The sequence below is a fragment of the Thamnophis sirtalis genome, unplaced genomic scaffold (genome assembly GCF_051295495.1).
Source record: "Thamnophis sirtalis isolate CommonGarterSnake01/CBP01778 unplaced genomic scaffold, rThaSir2_p1.2 scaffold_1, whole genome shotgun sequence".
In the NCBI taxonomy this organism is placed as follows: domain Eukaryota; kingdom Metazoa; phylum Chordata; class Lepidosauria; order Squamata; family Natricidae; genus Thamnophis; species Thamnophis sirtalis.
In genome coordinates this window covers 62,060,122-62,083,464 of record NW_028261381.1, presented here as the reverse complement: position 1 = coordinate 62,083,464, position 23,343 = coordinate 62,060,122, and the positions used below count along the sequence as shown (strand labels likewise).

At 42.3% G+C, this 23,343-nt stretch overlaps 1 protein-coding gene across 2 annotated transcripts in view; it reads left to right on the top strand.

Annotated features, from left to right (window-relative positions):
- Positions 1-23,343, top strand: part of PTPRN (protein tyrosine phosphatase receptor type N) — a 45,029-nt gene that overhangs the window by 19,278 nt on the left and 2,408 nt on the right. For both annotated transcript variants that reach the window (XM_087713292.1, XM_087713285.1), the window contains exons 5-21: positions 178-361; positions 2,157-2,472; positions 2,597-2,689; positions 3,198-3,235; positions 4,724-5,049; positions 6,947-7,033; positions 8,375-8,454; positions 9,014-9,078; positions 10,152-10,364; positions 10,927-11,142; positions 11,796-11,943; positions 12,542-12,615; positions 14,219-14,296; positions 15,309-15,428; positions 16,253-16,419; positions 21,198-21,251; positions 21,755-21,819. In XM_087713292.1, the coding sequence (XP_087569418.1) occupies positions 178-361; positions 2,157-2,472; positions 2,597-2,689; positions 3,198-3,235; positions 4,724-5,049; positions 6,947-7,033; positions 8,375-8,454; positions 9,014-9,078; positions 10,152-10,364; positions 10,927-11,142; positions 11,796-11,943; positions 12,542-12,615; positions 14,219-14,296; positions 15,309-15,428; positions 16,253-16,419; positions 21,198-21,251; positions 21,755-21,819 (2,324 nt within the window). The remainder of the gene's footprint in view (positions 1-177; positions 362-2,156; positions 2,473-2,596; positions 2,690-3,197; positions 3,236-4,723; positions 5,050-6,946; positions 7,034-8,374; positions 8,455-9,013; positions 9,079-10,151; positions 10,365-10,926; positions 11,143-11,795; positions 11,944-12,541; positions 12,616-14,218; positions 14,297-15,308; positions 15,429-16,252; positions 16,420-21,197; positions 21,252-21,754; positions 21,820-23,343) is intronic.

Sequence of the window (23,343 nt, the reverse complement as noted above, 5' to 3'; positions counted from 1 at the left end):
GGCCATATGTTACCATGCACAAATTATTGAACTAGAAATAGGGAACTTTTGGCCCCCAGTTTTCATCTAAACACAACAGATTATTCAGAATCTTCCCAAATGGACGGACATATAAGGCTGTTAATGGATGGGTAGGTGGATGGACAGATATTTTACCCTGAAATGTTCCCTTTACAGGTTGCCACCTCTTCACCTAGTTCCCCGGAGACCCTCTTTGTCATCTCAGCCTTCCTCCACTCAGGGAGCTCACCAGCCTCCTCTGCCCCCAGCACTCCTGCAGAGGTATCTGGAATTGCTTCTGGCCTCTCAGCCTGAGCTAGGTCACAAGAATGTGTTCCTGTCTCCTTACCCTCATTACCAGGTGTGTGTATTTTGATAAACCTACTGAGAATCTAGGGGAATGCCCCAGAAGTGACATTCAGCAGGTTCTGATCAGTTCTGGAAAACCGGTAGCCGAAATTTTGAGTAGTTCGGAGAACCAGTAATTACCACCTCTGACTGGCCCCATCCGCATCTATTCTCTGCCTCCCGAGTCCCAGCTGATCTGGAGGGAATGGGGATTTTGCATTAATCTTCCCCTGCCACACCCACTAAGCCACATCCACCAAGCCATGCCGCACCCACAGAACTGGTAGTAAAAACTTTTGAATCCCACCACTGCTCATCCTGCTTACTGGGTGTGAATGAATTGGATTCAATGCACATGAAGAGCATAGGGAATGATGCTATAGGGCTTGTTAATTTCAAATTGGTTGGAACCCTGTGGCCCTCCAGATGTTATTGGACTATCATTCCCCTAATCACGTAATCACATCATCAGGCTGGATGGGGTTGATAAGATTTGGAAATGAACAGCATCTTAGAAGTTGATAGGTTCCCCACCCACTTTTTTTCTTTTTTAAAAACAGTTCCATTAATTAAGATAATAGCTCTTTCCCAGAAGAATGCAGGAACAAAGAGTCAAGCTATTGATTGGACCATCTCGTGGTTCTTTGTAGCAATAGCATGTACCACAGACTTACATACCACTTCACAGTGCTTTACAGCCCTCTCTAAGCAGTTTACAAAGCCAGCATATTGCCCCCAACAATCTGAATCCTCATTTTCCTGACTTCGGAAGAATGGAAGGCTGAGTCAACCTTGAGCTGGTCAGGATTGAGGGAATTGAACTCCTGGCAATGTAAGCAGAGTTAGCTGGTAATACTGCATTCTATCCATTGTACCACCATATCTCTTATTGTTCTCTCCTATACTCTAATTTAATATTATCTAAGATCCCCTTTTATAACATAGAATTGATTATGGGGCCTATAAATGCAAGGCGCTCTGTAACTAAATTATGGTGCGCCAATAAACCAACTTCAGTTTCTAAGATTCTCAAGGAAAACTCAGAAAGATTCCTGTCTGAAGCCCGAAAAAAACCAGTGTCAGGTCCTTTCCCTGTTTGCATCTAACTATGGCTGACAAGGAAGGCAGGAAAAGTGTGTCAGCCTGTGCCACCCTGCAGCTGTGTGGGCTGCCCAGGGAAGCCTCTCCTGTTTTAACAGGCAGCCTCTGTCACCTCATAGATCATCTGTCTCAGTACCAGATTTTGACAGATGGCTAAAGTCTAGCTATCTGTCAAATTCATTTACCAATCACAGTGTGATTGGCAGATGGTTTCCTCCTGGGTGGTGACACTGAAAAAGGAGAGAGGAGCAAAACCAGAGGGTTTTCCCAGTGACTTTGCTTAACATATCCTGCACAGCTAAATCAGTATACCACCCTCTAGGACAGTGCTTCTCAACCTTGGCCTACCTGAAGATCCATGGGCTGGCTGGGGGATTCTGGGAGTTGAAGTCCCCGCATCTTCAGGTGACCAAGGTTGACAAACACTGTTCTAGGAGAATGCCAGAGCCGACACTTTAGAGAAAGAATAGAGTGGCAGTGTTATGCCAATAGGGTTTATTGGCGACTTGAAAAATTCAGTGAAGAAAACTTTAATTTGGCAACATAGCTCTTGCTACCTCCAAGAAAATTTGGGGAAGCTTCATATCAGAAACCTGGAGAGCCCTTGCAAATGAACCAATGAGCTAGATTGACCAGGATTGTGACTCAGTTTAAGACAACTGGCTTCATTTGTTTCTAAATTGCCTTTCTGTGTACTCTTGCTTCAGTTCAGCTATCCAGATGGCACTTTCCAGGGCAGTTCTGGTGGTCACAACCCAAAGCCTCCCATTTTCTTAGACCAAGCTGCTCCTTCCAAGGCCTTCATGAGCGCCAGCACGGCTCCTTTCTATAGGGAACAGCAAGGGTTGGATGGAAGTCAACTTTTCCAAGACTTGGGAGCACTTTACTTAACCCAGGAACAGACAGGTAAATCCAGAAACAGGGCTGAAAACAAGCAAGATCCCAAGATAGATTATGCTCTTCATGACAATCGTAACAACCTTGAAAACAGAGCAGAGTCTCAAGCACACCCAACAGAACCAGGTGAGACTTTTCTTATTTTTCAGTGACCTTCTAAGAATCATCTAGCTTATTTATCTCGGTTTGAAAGCCTTGATGATGATTAGGCAACAGAAGCAAAACACCTTCCCCTCCTTTCTATCCACAGATAGACTTGTGCAGAGGCTTACAGCAATATTTGCCAACTATGGGATTAAACCACAGGATGTAATTCAGTTCCTCCACAGTCCCAATAAACACGGTGAGTAGGGATGGGGACTTGGAACAGAAAAGAGGCAGGAGGGATGGTTTTGTAGCTGGAGGAGAGAGATTGGAGGAAGGTTGTGTGTCTGGGTGTAAAATAGGAACTCTGTGGGCTGAATCTGAAGAGAGGAGATTCTGTGCTGTCCCTGTGCTAGCTCATGCAATCCAGGCTTAAATTTGTGCTGGCTTCACCTCAGAATTTGTTTTTCCTCTGTTGGTATTTTAGCTCTGGAGCCTATGACATGGCAATCAGAGAACATGCTTGAACCTCCGCAGAATGTCTTCCCTTAAGTGCAAGGGTAGGAAACTAGTAACTCTATAATGGTGGACTGTGACTGCCATGACCATTGGCCAAGCTGGCTGGGGATGATGGGACTTTGACAACATGAAGAAAGTTATAGATTGTTAATTTCTATTTCACTACTTTGAAAATAAGCACATTATAGTGTTTTTTTCCCCTCTCACCTTAGAAAATAAGCACTTTCCTTCTCTAATTCTTTTCTTAGCTGGAAGACTTGAACAGGAGGCTCTGGAATCCAAGCGGGTTAGTTCACCGGCTTCTCCCCCCCCCCCCAGGTTTTCTATTTAAAAAAAAAAAAAATCAAATCAATGTGTGAACAGTGTGGCCCCTGGGTATCATACATTCTAATCCAAATAAAACTAATAAAATTAATCATAAGTATTACATTCAGTCAACTTATATTGACTGAATAATACACATTTCCAATAATTATATACATTTATATTAGGTTATAGTCGATCATCATTCAATTATTACATATTATTCAATTATTCCGGCTTCTTGATATACCTGGAAATCTCTGGGTCTCTACAATCCCTCCTCCCACAACATTGAAATGTGCTTTCTGATTAGTCACTGGAGGAACACACTGTACTTGAGCCAACATCTGGATAAGAGAAGTAGATCCCGCTGTTGCCCTTGATTTTTTTTTCTCCTGTCATAGCACCCAACTGGGCAACTTACATGTACGTGGGGCGGAGTCACTTTTGTTTTTGTGAGTTGGGGGAGGAGCTGTTAGTCGCCAAAGGCCACAGGAAATGTGGAAAGTGATGGAAATTGTTTCTGAACATAGCCAGAAAGGATGACTTGCCCAATTTAGTAGGAGGTTGGGGAAGAGTGTTAGGTAAGCTCCACATTGGGAGAGCGAGTATGTTCAGCGAAGCATTGTGAGAGTTGTGTTGGAGAACACACAAACCAGCATACAGAGACACTGCAGTTTAAATAGGCTTTTACTTTCGTGGAAATAGAGATGTCAGAGTCCATCAAACAGTTCAAGTATACATAGTTAAGACAGTCAGTCATCAATGTCTTTCAGTTAAGGGATAATCCAAATAACATAGTCCAGTATCACATAATCAGTCCAGTACACAAAGTTTGCTAGCAGTTGCAAAACTTACAATAGCTCATGGCACTTTCTAACAGTCAGCTTCCAAAACACTCAGATCAGATCAGCCCAGCATCTAACGAAACAGAGAGAACTAACAGTCGTTCTGACTTCCTCTTATGGCCGATTGAGGAAAACAACAACCAATCACATTTTATAGTATGATTTAAAGAAACAGGTATAGTTTTGCTATATGATTTATATATTGCCAACCCAACTGTTAGAATTATATTCCTAACAAGAGTATAAAGAGATCAACTGATATTTGTGATCTAAACATTTTCCTAAATCCTCTATTCATTCTCTCCACCTGAAATAACCCCCCCCCCCAAAGGCCACTTGGAGGGACCCAAGAGATTTACTGGGGCCGCGTTTAGACTATAGTTTGCCCACACCCTCAGAGACCAACCATGCCCAGCCAATTCTAACATAGGTGGCTCTTGTGAAGAGGAAGAAAACAGATTGTTACAAATTCAAACTTGAGGATGGAACCAGCAACCGGAGGCAGAGTTTGAGAAGGGAATTTTCACGGCTGGCTGTAGTAACAAGCAGGAGTTATCAAGATAGCTATGGGTTGTTGGTTAAAGTGTTGAGTTCCGATGAGTGACCTTTCCGTCTTCATTTAGGTGACAGAAGCAGAAATGCAACATGGGGAAGAGCCGGAGCCAGTCCCATCTCAAGAAGACTCTGTCAGTGTCATTCCCACAGAGGGGCAAATTCAGGCACATGGGGAGACATTTGGCTCAACTGGGGCCCCTATGTCAATGACAACATCTCCCCCAGACTCACACAAGCCCTTAAGCCCCGCAGAAAGTGATACCAGCAGCCCTGAGGAGCTGATGGCAATGATGAAGAAGAGTCGCATGGTAGTAGGTGTACTCAGTAAGGATGTGGAACAGCCAGAGACACCATTGGCGGCAGAGGAATATGGCTACGTCGTCACAGACCAGAAGTGAGAGAAAGAGTGTGTCCAGGGAAATGAGGGAGGGGCAAAACAAATGGGCGAATCCAGAGAGGCAAGTTATACCAGTGGGTCCTCAACATATGACCTATCACTTAGCCACCATTCAGAGTTACTACAGATTACCCAGGTCTGAAATTCCAACGGCTATCTCCCCCTCCCCTCCCCATGGCCATGTGACTGTATTTTGAGCTCTTGGCATCTGGCCTGCATTCACAGCCATTTGCCGCATCCCGCAATCACGTCACCATGTTTTGTGGCATTTTTGCAGGCAAACTGGCATTTACTTGTGGTTTTTTCAGGACGACTATGCCAAAAAAGGTCATAAAAACTGGATTGATCATATGATTGACCACCTCTACAACTGCGATGATGACTTACAACCACAATGGGCAAGCTCCATTATGGTCATAAGTTGAGGACTATCTGTATGGCTTGGTTTATTCAAGGCGTGGATGCATTTGACTCATACATGTATGACTTGGATTCAGATCAGACAAGTGCATCCTACATCACCCCAAAGCCATGCTAGGCTAGGCTGGCTGCTAGCCTAGGCTGTCTGGGCCTAATTAAAAATGAATGTATCTGGAGTGGGAGAGGTTGGAGAAACCTGAACTGCCCATTGACAAGTTCCAGCAGATAATAGGGTGATACTTACATTCATTATTCTCATTTGCCTCTGCACAATGATTGGATACATGCACCATGTTTAGCCATACTACGGTTGGTTTATTTTTCACTTGGTATGGCGTGGAAAATAGAATCAATGAATAAATTATGGTTTGTAGTTTTCTGCAATATCAAAGTCTGGTTGCATATTGGGTTTAATTGCAACTGTGAATTAATATAACCTATTAATCTTTGTTGGGTTTTCTGGCTTATTCTTGGTTAGTGTTTTAGTTCCACTCAAACCTTTACCTATTTCAAAAAGATACTCAAAAAGACTGTTTGAAAAAGAAGAGAAAGCAAATGTAGGAACTGGATGAGCATGCCTTGATTAATTAAAATTACTAAAAAAAACCTTTCTCTGATCATTTGTAGCTTGTCTAACAAATAATGGTTAAAATAAAACCTGGCTCAGTGTGATAACTGAATGCAATTATTGTGATGCTGAATATATATAATTAATATAGTTGGGAGAAGTCAAGCAAATAAGGTGGAATAGGGGGTCTTGGAAGCTAGGATGTTAGCCCTACCAGGTAGACTGCGCTACAAAATCAAATCCACATGATGGATAACTCTATTTTGACTGAGATGGGCTGTGATATCAGACCCTTGGAAGTCTGATTGTACTGTACCTCCACCCCTTCAGTGAATTAGGAGGTCTTTGTCTGAGCCACTTCCAAATGTTGTCTCATTTTTCTGGATTTAAAACAGTGTTTCAGCCTCTCTCGTTTCAGTAACAATTCCTGCAAGATTATCTTCCTTACTCTCTACTTACAGGGAAGTGCTATGATAAAATTGAAGGTTGTAGAGGTTAATGGGTGACCTGGTTATGTTTGATTCACTTATCACAAACTATACAGATTTTTCTTTTGTTTATTGTGGTACTTGGATAAATCAGATATGAACACCCAAAAATGGCTAACATGGTTGAGGTACTTTTACCAGCAGAAGATCTATGACTATGTAAAGTTTGTGCCAGGTGATGGTTAATATCCAAGATGGAACATCCAAAGCAAGGATTCCCAACCATGGCAAATTTAAGATATGTAGACTTCACTTCCAGGATTTCCCAGCTGGCATGGCTGGCTGAGGAATTTTGGGAATTGAAGTTCACACATCTTTAAATTAATTACTTAAAGATATTTTTTATCTCCTGTTTATTAACTCTTCTCTACATGCTGTGCCATTAAGTCTTGACCTACTGCATTTCTACCACCTGCAGGCCATTAAGTCTTGCTGTTGGCATTCATCTCCTTGAGACGCTGGCTGAACGTGTTCACTTATCTACTGCCAGCTTCATCAATATCAGGTAAGTGATGTAGCTTAGCTGAGACCTAGGGATCCACAAGAATCCACAGGTCTGCCATTATTTGGAATTGCTCTAGAAAGGAAGGAATCTAATGAGAAACAACCAGAAGGAGTACTGGTGACATAGTTAGCCAGAGTGTGATGCAGTTCTCATAATGAACAGTCTACAAGGACTTCCTTTTACTCTTGAGGTAACGTCCCTCAATTTGTTGTTGTTAGTTGCAGAGTCGTGTCCGACCCATCGTGACCCCATGGACAATGTTCCTCCAGGCCTTCCTGTCCTCTACCATCCTCTGGAGTCCATTTAAGCTCACGCTGACTGCTTTGGTGACTCCATCCAGCCACTCATTCGCTGTCGTCCCTTCTTCTTTTGCCCTCAATCTTTCCCAGCATTAGGCTCTTCTCCAGTGAATCCTTCCTTCTCATTAGGTGGCCAAAGTATTTGAGTTTCATCTTCAGGATCTGGATCCCCCAATTTAGTGCTCCTCAATACATTAGGACTGTAACTTCCAGAATATGTAGCCAGTTGGCTATCCCAACATACTTGTAGGTCCCCGTATTGCTTTGGAATGAATTATACAATCTCCTACGCTATATCTCCTATTCTGGTGAGTTCTCATTATTGGGTGGCTAACACAAAAACTTTTCTTCATTACATCTGAACAGAATTGGACAGATTATTTTCTTAAGTAATGAACCCTTGTTCATATGAACAGGGACCGTTTTTAGCAACTGTATTTGCACTGGATTTTTAACTACCATAGTCTGGGCTTTAAAGCACAACTTGGGATCTTTCACATTCAGTGAAAATGATCAAACTCTTGAGTTATTTATTTACCTAAAAATATTATGTGGCCTCCCAACTCACTCTTGGTGACTCAGGGCATCTTACTAGAATAAAACCCCAAAAGAAAAATAACACAAAAAGCAATAACCTCCCCAATGGTGGGATTCAGCCAATTTGCACAACTTCGGGAAAACCGGTTGTTAAATTTCTGAGGAGTTTGGTGAACTGGTTGTTGGAAGAAATCATTAGGGCAAAGAACCGGTTGTTAAATTATTTGAATCCCACCATTGAACAACCCCCATCTCCCTGGCAACAGCAATCATACAAACCACTTGATGGGCTTTGGGTCATTCTGGGTCCCCTGGCTCATTAGCAGAAACACGAATGAAAAGAAAACTAAGATATCCTTACGTAAAGGGCATTGTAAAGAATTAGGATGGGTAGCTGGTATATAAGAGAGACATCTAGTAGAAATGGTCAAAGAAGGCATACTTGTTGACTGAAGGATGTGGTTAGTGAAAGCAGAATCCTAAATTCAAATCTCTCCTTATGCAGTGTGTTGGGTCCAGCTCTCACATTCCGCATCCGTCAAAACCATCAAAATGTGTCTCTGAATGATGTCGCCAATAGGGCAGGTAAGTTGAAAGCAAATCAGCAGTCACAATTATACCAATTCTGTGTCCTAATCAGGACACTAAAATATCCTGTTTAATGGGTGCAGGATACCTTCTATGCCGAAGTGGGCTTTAGTATGCTTTTTTTGGAACTTGGAGCCACGACATTATTATTTATATTACTTTTATTATCAGTATCACTGTAAATATTATTATTTTAGAATGTTCTCTTCTTCAGGAAAGGTATATTCAGCTTAGCAGAAGGCTTGCTTGGTTGTTTTGCTTTACTTTGTTTGTTATGGTGATTCCCCCCCCCCCAATAAAAATCAATATGCTTTTGAAAGATGACTTTAGGGTCCATAAAAGAGCAAAGGACCTCCCTCTATCATAGTATTATCCTTTCTATTCATGCAATAATCCTACCATGCCAAACAGAAACAGACCAATCTCAAAGTCACGATCCCATAGCTTCTGTTCACTCAGTTTCTCCCAGTTTCTATTCTTCACTCAATTGCTGCTTCACTCAATTGCCCAGGTTCTGACCTCTAGTATGGCTTGTTCATTTCTATCCTTCCTCTAGCCCTGGTGAAGTCTGAGTTGGAATCAGAGGTGGGAGTAAAGATCCTACAGATGGGTGTAGGACAGGTAAGACTTGCCTGTGATTGACCTCATAGCATTTTAAAGCTTGGATAGTGTTTGGCCAAGAGAGAGTTCTTTGGATTCTGACTCATACGCCAAACCTTCAAGTTGCCTGTTTGGAAAGTCTGCTTTTGAGTTAAGAAAGACATGGAACCAGGAGAACAGATGGGCCTAAATAAATTGTTCAGCTCCTAGCATGAAAGAAGAAGAAAGACATTGGCTGCATAATATGGAAAGAATAGAATGAGACTTCAGCAAAGGTTCCAGGTTTTAGTCATGGGGGTGGCACAGAGCCTGAGGAGAGCAGGACAGCAGTGAGCAGTAGCAATTTTGATAAGGCTCCACAATGCCAGGATGATGGAATGGCAACTAATAGTTTAAACCAGTGATGGCTGTGACTATTCAGATGGGATGGAACTACAACAGCCACTCTACTGTTGCCCTTGGCCATGTTGTGGCAGAGACAGAACTGAGAACTAGACACTAGCAACATTTGAAGGGCTCCAATCTCCCATCTTGGACTAGACCCTGTGTACCATCTGCCTTTGGTGGAGGTGCTTCAGGGATGAGTTCCTGTCAGTTCTAACCTCTTCTATAGAAGAGATTCCACAAATCCACAGTGCTGTTTAGAACCGGTTCCAGCTCCCTTCCCCCGCCCGTCCGCACATCATCAAGATGAAGAGCTAGAGGAGGAATTCTGGGAGTTGAAGTCCACAAGTCTTAAAGCTGTCAAGTTTGAACACCCCTGAGGTTTTTTTTCTAAAGGGTTAGGGGTGCAAAGGTCTTGTAACTTGACAGCTTTAAAACTTGCATGCTTCAAATGCCAGGGTTTCTGAGCCAACATTTTGGTTGCTAAGCAAGAGAGTTGTTAAGTGAGTTTCACCACATTTTACAAGTTGGTCACGCCCATCCAGTAACATGGCTGGCAAGCCACTCCCACCCGGTCCCATGGCTGGCAAGCCACTCCCACAAAGCAGACCACACCTACAGAAGAGGTTCTAAAAAAAATTGAAACCCACCACTGAGGTGCTTCCTTATTTATCCCCAAGCTCACCTGTTCTATGCCTGTCTTTCCACAGCGCAATGAGGCTGCAACCTACCCCCATCCTGCCCATTTTGGCAACACTTTCCGCTCGGTGCTGCTCACCTTTGTGTCACTGGCCTGTGTGGCCGGCATCGTCATTGCTGCTGTTGTGGTCTTCTGTCTGCGCCAGCATGCCAAGCAGAGGGAGAAAGAGCGGTTGGCAGGGCTGGGGCCAGAGGGAGCGACCGACAGCACCTATGAATACCAGGTACCAGTGGGATTGACGGCAGGGGAGAACTCTGACATCCCTGAGTCTGCCAAGACCACGCGATATGGAGCACCATTGTTCACCAGAAATCATAGGCCGGGATGCCCAGCACCTTCCATTTAGTTACTGAAGCCATTTTTGGAGTTCCTCCAAATTGTGCGAGATTGCACAAGGGCACAAGGGCCCCAAAGGGCCCCAGCTTAGCATAATATGCAGCGGTAGCCACGAAGGCTTTAACTGGTGTGATTAAGAGTGTTGGGCAAGCACATTCCTAAAACTGAAAGGCTCCAGCCTCTCGTTGAGTGCCAGAATACAAATGCAAGCTTCCTGGACAGATGGCTGCTAGGCATGGCTCCTAGCTCCTTGGGGAGGATTGGACTGAGGTGAACTCAGTTATATCTTTATTTTCCTAGTGCTTTTGCATCTCTTGAGTGGAAGAATTAAGGATATTTGGATGGTTGGAATGCTTTTGGCTCTGTCAAAGTCTCTGCTTTTCCTACCTTTTGTCTGCTCTGAGTGACCACTGTGCATGGTTGTTGTAGCTGGGTCCTCTTTCCCACAGGAGCTCTGCCGACAGCACATGGCTACCAAGTCCCTCTTTGGCCGTGCAGAAACCCCTCCACCCCCTGCTCCTGCCGAAAATTCTCGCGTCAGCAGTGTCTCCTCACAATTCAGCGATGCACCCCAGGCCAGTCCCAGCTCCCACAGCAGCACACCATCTTGGTGTGAAGAGCCTGTGCAGTCCAACATGGATATCTCCACTGGGCACATGATTCTGGTGAGGAGCACCCACACCCTACATATTTGTGCTGTTTGGACAGCTTGACGGGGTTTGCAAGCTTGCCAGATAGAGCTTTACAGAAGGCATAGATACTAGGTGTCATTTTTTGAAATGAAACACCAAATGACCCCACTTAATCAACCACAGCTGACCTCAAAAGCTAAACAAGATTGGATCTGAGGATAGATTTGATTGGAGACCATGAGGGAATTCTAGAGAGAGGAGACGATGGCCAGAGCAAAATAGTTCCATATTGCTGCCTGGTGATTGCATAGTTGTATACGTGAGATCATCAGGAATTAAATTTGACTTTCAGAGGCTTTACTTATTTCCTTTTTTAAAAATGAAATTAAAACCTGGTAAGTAAACTTATAGTCAAGTCAACATGGCTGGCTGGGGAATTCTGGGAGTTGAAGCGCAAACATCTTAAAGATGGTGAGTTAAAAAACAGTGCTCTAGATTTTGACAGCAATGTGACAGTCATAAGATGTATTGAGATTGTCGATTCTGAGAATTCAGTTCCCAAACATCTTGAAGGTATCAAGTCAGAGAATGCTTTCAATAGATCTTAGTAATCTCTTTGGAGGGAGGGAGAAGGAGAGGTATATTTTTAAGTCCAGGATGTGACAACTGTTCTGTTGCCCCCACAGGCATATATGGAGGACCATCTACGTAATCGTGATAGGCTGGCTAAAGAGTGGCAAGCACTGTGTGCATACCAAGCAGAACCAAACACTTGTGATGCTGCCCAGCGTGAAGCCAATGTCAAGAAGAACCGCAACCCAGATTATGTGCCCTGTGAGTCCTTACTAGCACTGCCTGTGGGCACTAAGGGATGTGATTGTCCCATTTTATTCCTGCTCCTTGCTAGCTTAGCAGAAGGCTTGGAGTGTAGCCAGTGCATGGTTCTACTGCGGTGGCTATCGGTCCACACTTAACTGGGCATTGGGGAGGGAAGTGAAGCAAGACTATGGTGTATCGGACACCAGTATAAAAAGGGCAGTACATTAAGTGAGTAGGGTCATATCAAAGAGCAGATAGAGGCATATTTTCTGACATTCTTTGACTTGGGGTGGGTTGTTTTTTCCCCTTAAATATATTCAACCTATTTAAAGGGTAATAATGCTCTTTTCATAAGCTTCCAATCTACAAATAGAGGGAAGCCGCAGCCTGATTTTTTTAAAGAAATCCCAACCCAGAAATTCAATCTTATTTTGGAAAGAATTTGCAAATCACATGCAATTCTAGGGTTATGGATTCCCTACCACTGGTCTAGAGATGCATCAGCAATTCAGTGTTGGGGAGATGGCACTGTAGCTTCACATGAATTCCAGCTTCCTGCTACTCCGGCCAGACTAGACCATCAGCTCCTTGTTTCTTTTTCTATTGTTCCCAGATGATCACACACGCATCAAGTTGAAAATGGAATGCAACCCATCGCGGAGTGACTTCATTAATGCCAGCCCCATTGTGAGTGACAGACACCCATGTTCCTCCCCTTGCTATTGCACTCCATATCCAAGCAAATGCTGCCTCACTGGCCCATTTTTAAGAGGCTGCCTGTGCCACCTTTCTCACCAAGTTGAAGAGCAGCCATTGCTCAGCTAGAAAGGACACTCCCAAAGCCCCCTCAGCCCTGCCACTTTGGATTAAATGTGCCACATCATTTTTTTTGAAGGTGTAATGCCATCTGTTCTTCAGCCATCAGTTCTACCTTCTGTTCCCAGGATGTATTTGTTAGCCAGGCCTCAAAATTGTCTCTCACCTGCCTTTTAGAAGCAGATAGACTTTCTCACTTCTTGGTGTGAAGTCTTGCGGTTCCCAATTGGACAACTGTTCCATTAAGCTAGTCTCTCCTTTTTCAATCTGTCTGCATATTTTCTCACTTTAGAAAGATATTCTGTGTCTCATTCTTCCTACTTTCCATCAAGGATATAATATTTAAACAATGTCTCTCTAAAAGCAGTGTTCTGTTAAGGGCAATAGGTGGGTGCTATAGGACAGCATCTTTTTCTCTGGATGTGATGTTTTTCTCTCTCTTTATCCTCTCCAAGCTGGCCATGATTATTTATTCTTCAGTCTAATTCATTCAAGTTCATCTTGATCATCTAGTTTGCTGCTTGCGGATAATTTAACTGTAAAATACCATTTCATAGTAATACATTGCACTTCTAATAAAGTCAAGTTTGATTGCTCTGTGAATCCATTGCAGTATCTTTATCCAGAATGAGCAAAATCAAATAACTTGTTGTGGTCCACCAGATTCAGACAGTGAGGAGGTTGGGGAGGAACATGGGCCAGGCCTGGAGTCTGGAGAAGGCTCTGATGAGGGCTCTGTGTCAGAGGCAGAGATGGGGCCAGGGCCGTACACCAGCTATCAACTGCCTTCAGAGTCAGACATCGGTGAGGCAGACAAATAGCTGGAGCTTGTTCCCAGTATGTGCATGCGCAGAGTTGCCAGATGAAGGGAACAACTAAAGAACAGGGGTCGACTTGGGAATAAGGCCAGACAATGAATGGCCCCTCCGAGAGGAAATAAAAGAGGAGCGAAAGGGGAGGGGAGTTTGCAGGAGACAATTTGTTCGCTTAATGGGCTCGTGACTCTCCAAGACTCCTTGCAAAGTTTTGCAAATATCGGCCTGTCAGCTCTCCAAGCCAGATAAGGTCTGTGACTGTAAATCCTCCTTTGAAAGACTTTGCCAGCTGTGAATGAGCAGAATTCACAGTAAATTAATAAAAGGGTTTTTTGTCAGGACAAGGAGTTTGTTTCATGCTCTTGGGAAGCCTCGGTCAGAACATAACTACTAACCAGATGTGTTCTACATCACCTTCTATAGCTCAAGAGAGTACTGGGTGTGTGCCCAAACACCTACATGGTGATAACAGATCTTTAATGTAGATTCATTTACAACTCACCCTCTTGAGCCTACATTATCAAGTCTAATTCTCTTCTATCCCTCCCCTTTTAGAATCCCCAGCTAGCATAGAAGAACTAGGAATTGGAGTCCGTACTTATTCACAGAACACTGGGGAGGAGGAAAGCTGTTTTACTTCATACTCTGTTTCTTTGCAGATTGACCATGATCCACGGATGCCAGCATACATTGCAACGCAAGGTCCATTGTCCCACACCATTGCTGATTTTTGGCAGGTAAGAGGGCCGTGGAGATGTTTATTCTAAAGGGATTGCATTCCTATGCTGCCTGATAGGGTATTTGGACTGAAATTTGGCTTTTTTCCCCAAAGGCAACTGGACTTTGTTTTTCCTAGAAGATGTTTTGCTTCTCATCCAAGAAGCTTCAGAACAATGTCCAGTTGTCTTTTGAAAAAAGCACCTTTGGGAGAACAATGACTTGGATGACTGAGAATCTCCATAGACATTTGGACTGATATTTCTTTGGCACAGGGGGGGGGGGGGGTTCTATAATCCCTGGCAATATATTCAAAGCCTTTAGAAGAGAGGCAGACAGACGATAGAGAGCATAGAGTCCCTCTTCCCATTCTGAAACAAGGGCAGGTTTGTGTGCCATATCAATATCTCCAGTGGCAAACACCTCAAAGCATGAATGTATAAATATACAGTTTTATTTGAATTATGTTATGAATGAATAACAAGCAAGGCATCAGAAAGATAGATTGTCACACTTGATGCTGAGAAGCTGCTGAGTTCCCCTCTTCCTACTTAGAATTTCATTAAATCTTGTTGTTGCTAGTTGTGAAGTCATGTCCAACCCATCGCGATCCGATGGACAATGCTCCTCCAGGACTTCCTGTCCTCTACCATTCCCCAGAGTCCATTTAAGCTCACACCGACTGCTTCAGTGTCTCCATCCAGCCACCTCATTCTCTGTCGTCACAATCTTTCCCAGCATTAGGCTCTTCTCTAGTGAGTCCTCCTTTATTAGACCTACCCAATACTCTAGTGAGTCCTTCTCTATTACCCAATACATTTCCACGCTGACTTTGCAGCCCAGGCAGATTTAAATGTCTGTGTTTGCTTTGTTTTAATTGGAGGCAGAGACATTCCATGAACTAGTCTCTTCACATTCTCCCCATTTGCCTCTTTTCACATGAGGGATGGCATTTGTACTTCTTTCAATGTGGAGAAGTCGGAATGTACAGTATTATAATTGCTGAATCTCCTGCCTATCCCGTCTATGTAGATGGTATGGGAAAATGGTTGCACGGTCATTGTCATGCTCACCCCACTCGTGGAAGATGGCGTCAAGCAATGTGACCGCTATTGGCCCGATGAGGGATCCTCACTTTACCACATCTATGAGGTAAGGCTGACCAATGATGTCTTTGGAATGCTGAGCAAAAAGTGGCAAGTGTTGTTCCTCTTCCGCTGTGAGGAAGTCACTGAGAAGAGGGTCATAGCTGAGGTGGCAATGATGTCCTTTTCTGATGCATCCCTAAGCAATGTGAGCATTCTGCAGTTGGGCTAAACACAGCTGGGTGTGCAAATTAAACTCCTGTGGAAGATTAATGAAATCTCCTCATTCTTGTGAATACTTTATTTTCAGGCAGTCCACAAAAAAACATGGAAATATCCTTTCTTTCTCTTTCTCCCTGGGCCCCTCAGCCATCTATGCAAACTGTGAAGCTTTCCTGAGCAATACAGTGTTGGGAGCCGGAAGTGGGATAATGTATCGAATTGTGAAAGTGCTACTCGTGATATGAAGAAAGCAGGACAATGTTTATAATATTTGACATTATGTGATTATCGAATCGCAGTGACTGGAATTCCCATTCTGTAGACGAGGGGGATTGATTCAAAATGGCACACTGAATGGCCCACCACTAATTGAAAGACAGTATCTGGATAATGATATAGATAAGCCATAGTGAATTCTGATTGTGGGCAGCAAAATTATGGGCACATGTTGCATCTATTTTGCTCTATTTTGCTTATGAAAAGAAAGGCAGAAAAAGGCATTTTAACAGACCCAATACATTATCAAGTATTTAGAGGAAAACAGGAAAAGAAGTTGGGGAATTAATAGGTTGTATATAAATGGCAGGACTTATTATGTAAAGGAGACTGCTGGCTGCAAGTATCCCATGCTTCTTCTCTCCCTTTCAAAATCCTGATATCTCCATTCAGGTGAACCTTGTCTCAGAGCACATCTGGTGCGAGGATTTCCTGGTGCGCAGTTTCTACTTGAAGAATGTGCAGTCACAGGAGACACGGACTCTAACGCAATTTCACTTCTTGAGCTGGCCAGCAGAGGGCATCCCTACCACCACTAGGCCTCTTCTTGACTTCCGCAGGTAGGGAATATTGTCTTCCTATTGGGAACTGAGGGCGGGGGACATGATTTGTGGGGAGGATTTGGCTGAGTTTAAGAAGATACTCCAGACCTCATCACTTATTTCCTTTTGCAAAACAGTCAGGGAAAGGGTCCTGGGCAGTATTAGGAGTCTTGCTATAAAATGAAAGCGGGCTGCAGAGACAGAAAATCCAAGGGTTGGCACACAATAGGCAGCAATGAGGCCTGTGTATTCTGACTAATTGAAAACAAGTAACCAGGAAGTAACTGCCAACCTAGCAGTTCGAAAGCACGTAAAAAATGCAAGTAGAAAAATAGGACCACTTTTGGAGGGAAGGTAACAGTGTTTTATGCGCCTTCAGCGTTTAGTCATACGGCAGCCCGCCATATGACCACAGAGACATCTTCAGACAGTACTGGCTCTTCGGCTTTGAAACAAAGATGAGCACCACCCCCTAGAGTCGGGAACAATTAGCACATATGTGTGAAGGGAACCTTTACCTTTAACCAGGAAAAGAAGCTGAGTCCTTTCTTTTGAGGCAGGCATGCTTCACTGAGCTTTGGAAAGAGTATGGTGATATGGATTTGGGGCTCTCTTCACCTAATATAAGGTGAAGGTTTGTTCCCTCCGCGCCCACAATATTACCATAGTTTGATGCTTATTTTGCTTCACACACACACACCCTCTATCGCTTGCTTCCCAGAGACCTCCATCAAAGGCCCTTTTAGAAATCTTTCTAGAGCCATGAAAGACCTCACTCCCATCGCTGACGTCTCATTCAATCACAGATTGCCATGGAAGCTCTGTGTGGGATTTCCTTTTAACTATCAGCAGCTGAAACAATAACCTGATCTTGCTGTAAAAAAAAAGGCTTTTGAGTAGCTGGGCACTAGTTCTGCTGGAAGCCCCTGCAATAGCTAGGACATTTAGGCCCTCTGAGAACTATGCATATTGCGGTTCATTCAGTTCTGCTTGGAAGTGGCAATTGCTGTAGAGCTGAGCAAAATCCAGCCTGGAGCCCTACAGGCTGGATAAATGTATGGCCCCCATGCTAGGGAGATGGAGGTAGAGGATAAAGCTGGTGCTGTTGTTGCTTTTCACAGATGAAGAACTTTTCACTACTCAGTTGTATAGTGTTTACACTACTGCTGTTACACATCACAAAGCACCATACTAAACAAAGGCACTACATAATAAGACTCAGTAACACAACTGAAAGTGCTCTATGTGATGTAGGATGCTATACCACCACAATAATATAACCTCAGAAAAATCTTCATATGGGGAGGCATAATTTGAACGTTATTTAGAAGATTCTGAGGACAGGGAACGGTAAGGTAGAGATAGTAGGTTGCAATACCATTCCTGCAAAATCAATAAAGTAGCAATAGTTCTCCCAATTGCTCCAGAAACCTCAGATTATGCTAACTTTGAAAAACATACAAAAGAAGCTGAAAAAAACATGATCAGGAATCAGAGAATTGGTTTATTCCTTTTTTTTTTAACCTAGAACAAAATGATGGCGTGATTGGTCTCTCATTAATTTCCTGTTTTCAACACTATTCTAATCTCTTTTATTCCCTATCTTGTCCTTTCCAGGTACTCTCATAAGCTCCTTCTCTTCTTGGATTCACCTGTTCCCCCCTCCCCCCTCTGCCAGCAATTGGCTCAGTACCTATGCAGGGGGGAGTTGGGATTGGGTGAGGTTTAGGGTTGTTCTGTCAGGCAGCGGTTAAAAGAAGAACTCTGGAACATAACGTCACATCTGTGCATTGCGACGCTTAAAAATGTGCCGTTCTGTGTGTATGTGACTTCCAAGGCTTGGAAATCAATGGGCAGGCAAGGACCTCACGGCATGGAGGTAGAACACCGCCTCCTGAGCATTTGAGGAGTCCAGGACACATACTCGGCAAATTAAAACCAGAGGATCTTCATTTAACTCCTGTTTATCGCTCTTGGTACCTCTTCCTCTTAAGTCTTGGTTTGTGGAACATACACTATGGAGCAGTCTTAGGTCTTTCTGACTGCATTGTACCATGCTCTCTCCCTTTCTCCACCTCTCCTCCTCCTCTTCCTCTCTCTTTCCTCTCTTCCTCACAGCTGCCAGTGTCATTTTTGTGATTTGCAGCTAGTAATCCTGGCCCAGTTGCATAGTCACAAAAGTGATCATTGGCTGCTGTGCCAGCGGCATGGAACAGGAGAGAACCTGGGTTGCTGTTGTGTCCATTACCTGCTCTCTTGTCCTACTGGGCCTAAAGGGGAGAGCCTGGTACTCTCCCCTTATACAGATTTTCACTGGATAATAGTTAGGGATGAATGAAGGTTCAAAGCCATAGAGCAAGGGGTACCCTGAAAGCCTTAAATGGGTTTGTGTGGGCAAAGAATCCTTAAGACTCCACCAACCCAGCTGTCAATCTCTATAAAAGTGGAGTTGGTTGATTGCTCTTATAACCTACAAATCAGCAGCATGGGTTTTTCAAAAACATGCATATATTTCCAGCTATTCACTGCTTATTTGGATGGTAGGTCTACAAATCACTCAAAAGACCATCTTTGAATCTGAAATTGGCATGCTGCACCAGAATTTAAGTATTTCTACATCACAGTGCCTAAAAGATGTCGCAACACTTGAACAATGTACAGTAGAACTAAGCCTCCCTTTCTCATCCTAGACCCCACTGTCCTAGAATAACCAGCAGCCAAACAACTTAAATATCACTTTCAAATATTTTTTTAGAGCTCCATTTAATATCTATCATATGACTTGATATGGGTGAACGGACAATAGCCAGGGAATACACCTGAGTAGGTAAAGAATTGTTTCAGCCTGCTAGCAGAGAACACAATAGAAATATAGGGTGTATGGTATCAGCAGAGTCACCCGGGGTTGAGCAGAATGTTCTGTCAGAGAATGTTCTGACTTCACAATGGGCCCTTCTGGTCTTGGAACAAGCAATGTTGAGCATTCTGGAAGTGATTCAACTGTAAAAGGTTTTACATACGCCTGATTACACCCACTGAGCTTTTAGATATTCTGACAGCCTGCGGAGTAGTCCACAAATAAATCATTAGCACCGTCATCAGCACTCTGATATTGAAATGGAACACCACTCACTTAAATTGTGTTCATAATAAAGAAAACATTTAGCGAATTTCATGCCAACAACCTCACTGGTCTTCTGAACAATTTGTATGTATTAGTTTTTACTTGTTACATACTGTATGTTAGGAGGAATGGTGAATAAACCTCTTCCAAAATAATTACATCATGTTTTGCGCACACAAAAAGTGCAATAAGCTGTCATCTATTAGATTAAATCCTTTCTGATGCATGCATTTGTAGTCCATTCAATAGGGAAGTTCTTAGCTCTTCCTCCAAAGGCCTCCATTCAGCCCAGCTCCAGGGAAACAGGTTTAGTTCAGATCTGAATTGTGAGAACATTATGAAAATCAGATAGAATTATTCACCCAGGCAGTCTTCCATTAAAGAAAGCTTTTAATAAGACACAGTCAAACCTTTTCATCAAAGAAGCCAACTCTCCAGATAGGAAAAGGAGGTTATTTAGGGCGAGGGAGTACAGGAAAAAATAAGGGAAACAAGCAGCCAGATAACCAAATTCCAGCTAAAATAAAATAGGTTTCTGTTTGAATGTCATTTGGCAGGTTTTTCTTCTTTGCCTCTTTTGCCTTCCAATATTATAGAACGTGGAGGGTTTGTTTGGAACATGGACCAATACAACAGTTAAACCAAGATAAATATTCCACGGGTTAACACCTCCCCACCCTGTGGAAGGCATTGTCAGGTTTCACTAGTTAGGCTATTGAATGGAAAAGATTAAACATATCAGATTTCAGGGAAATAATGGATGACTTCTGTCTTTTTAGACTTTTTGGTATGAAGTCAGTTTGCCGAATTATTTAGGGGACATTATGGTGCCCTGCCCCAAAATAGGAATTTATAACAAAAGATGATTGGTGGATAGAATGACAGGTGGACCAAGTAACACTGTATTTTACTGTAGATTGTGTCATTTAGTACAGGAGCAAATTACACATTGATAGTCAAGAGCAATATTTTCTTTCTAATATGATTGGTAACCAAAGCCTGCAAACAAGATGTAACATAATGGTATCATCATAAGGGAAGGGATCCGTATCATCAACCTTTTCTCTCCACTAGATAGTCATACAAAGAAGCACACACATATTTTTCCTATGAATGTTTTGTTTTCCTTCGAGAATGAATGGGAAGTCACAAATCCATTCGTCTTGTTGATAAATTTCAGAGGGTTCATAAAAATAAGATTGGCTCACCACAGATTATTTACTCTTGATTCAGTTAACAATTTGGCATTTTCAAGTATTTCCAATGCGTAAAACAAAAATTGGTGCCTGTGTGATTAAACTCAACTGAAAATCCACACTTAGTTTAGTTGGAAATAAACTGAACACTAGTATATGGTATATTTTGCCTTAGTTCCTGAGCCTCCTGTTGGATTTCATCCCTACACATAATTTGGCCATTTTAGGTATTGTTACGGTTGCTCTAGGTAATGCGTGAGTGTTTTCCAGGTGATTTTATAATGTTCCACACACATGCAATTTTCATGTTAGATTGCAACCTACCAGCTGTAAGTGAAATACTATTCATCTCCTGAATGTTTTCCTTGATGCTTGTTCCTGCTTGGTTGTTCAGGGATAAAAGGGGGTGACTTAATCCACATGACTTCTCCCTGAGAGTTCATCTATCTGATCCCATCCTTTCATTATTCCGGCAGGAAGGTGAACAAATGCTACCGGGGACGCTCATGTCCAATCGTCGTGCACTGCAGGTAATGACCTGGTCAGGGGGAATAATGGGGGAGAGCAACTAGGAGAAACTGAAGAGGATTGAACAAATGTCATGAGAAAATAAATGCTCCCCTTTGGTGGCCTTTTCAAGCGGACAAGGAATGTGAGATCTTTTGCCAGGGGTGTGTGACAAGAATATGAGTACATGAGAGTATGAGAGTTGGGAGCTAATGCATTCAAATAAATAAGTTATGAAAATCAGTGTGGCAAAGCAGGACAAAGAGCCAGCATCTTGTCCCTTATAACCAAGGCATTCCACAAGTTCAAAAATCTGGTTGGGAAAAGGATAGCAGGTTAACCTGCCATTCAGATTCATAGACCTCCTTCCAAGAACTAAATAGCACTGTCAAAACTGAAGGCTGATCATTGATGTTACAGCAGATCAGAAGATTTCTGTGAGCCAGACCTTCCTCACATTGAACAGTGAACATTATGTACCCTGCTGCTGTTTGAAGCCACAAGTGTGTTTCCTTATCTTTTACAGTGATGGCGCAGGAAGGACTGGAACATACATTCTTATTGACATGGTTTTAAACCGAATGGCAAAAGGTGAGACGGTGGAAGGAAGAGACTTACATAAACCCATTTTCTGCAAATAGTCTGTCAATTCAACATAAGAAAATCCAGTCTGGTGCAGCAGGCAAATGTCCTAGCTAGTGTTCCCATAGCAACAGGCCTTAGAGGAATCTGAAGCGAAATTACTAATTCCTGCTGTTGATAGCCGTATCCTGCCTTCTTAAAGCTACTCCAGTTAATGGAGTTACTGCATCCTGCTGTAGTGGATAGTTTAACTATGTAAAGAAATGTTTCTATTTACTTATCCACCCATTACTTAACTTCAGTTCAGTGATGACCCCAGATTCTAGTTATTATAAGAGTCAAAAAGCTTTCCCTCTGTATTTTCCTTCACATAATATATGTATGTATGTTTCCATCATACTTTCCATTTTTCTAAGCTTAAAATCTTCCTTTACTGACATCATAAATACAGTATATTACTCCAGAGCTTTCTTTTCTCTCAGTCATCCTGAATAATCTGTTATTTAAAAATGTACAACCTCACTGCTTATTATTTTACATTTGGTTATTTAAGATTAACCAATCGGCATGAACTCCACCCTAGATCCTTTGAGATCCTTGAATCACAAAGACTGGTCATTATTCTTAGTCTATGTTTATGTTGCACGCCCAGTTGCTCATCCATAACTGACCATCCCCTTATTCTTTAATTGCTAGTGAGGAATATTAGCAAAAATCAAAAATGAAAAGTCAACATTTGAAAATTCAATTAATAACTTTTTCCTCCCTATTTATATACACTGTGAAAGAACTCTCAAATAATATTTTATTTAATAATGCATACTATCAAACAGATGTTCGGTTGGATTAGGGTTTGGGTAGCTATGCAAAACATTTCTGAATCCTCTTAAATTCTTTTTAATACCAAGCATTAGTCATATAAAGTCTAAAACATTCATAATACTATGTTCTAATGCCTCAGTAGAGGTATTATTTTGACAAGAAAAGATTACATTCCCATTAATTGATTCTATGTCCAGTTAGCCACACAATGAATGTCTCAGTGAAAATTTTGGCCCTTCAAAATCTGGCTTTTTTAATTTGACAGAATTAGAAAATTGTCATACTGCATGGAAAATATTACTGTATTCATATTTCATGAATTTAATCATTTTTCTTAACTCCATCCCTTTTTGCAGCTCCTGATGTACTATTTAAGGTCAAATCCAAACTCTCAACCCAAAGAAAATTGTACAACCTTAATTTAGGATATTCAGCAATACAACTTGTCACAATCAGAATAGCTTTTTCAGTCTATTTGAAAATACTTGAAAACACCTCTTAAGCATGTGTCTCTGGAGAACATTTTCTTTTCATTGTCCTTAAAAATTTCTAATATTAATAAATACATAAAATAAATAAAAGAGCAACCTGAGCAGTAACAGCAATGATTTTTTGGAGTCCACATCAGATTTCTTCCTGGGAAGAATCTGCCCTTTTTAAAAATGTATATTTTGATATAATGCTCTTGAAATAGAAACATGTTCTTTAATA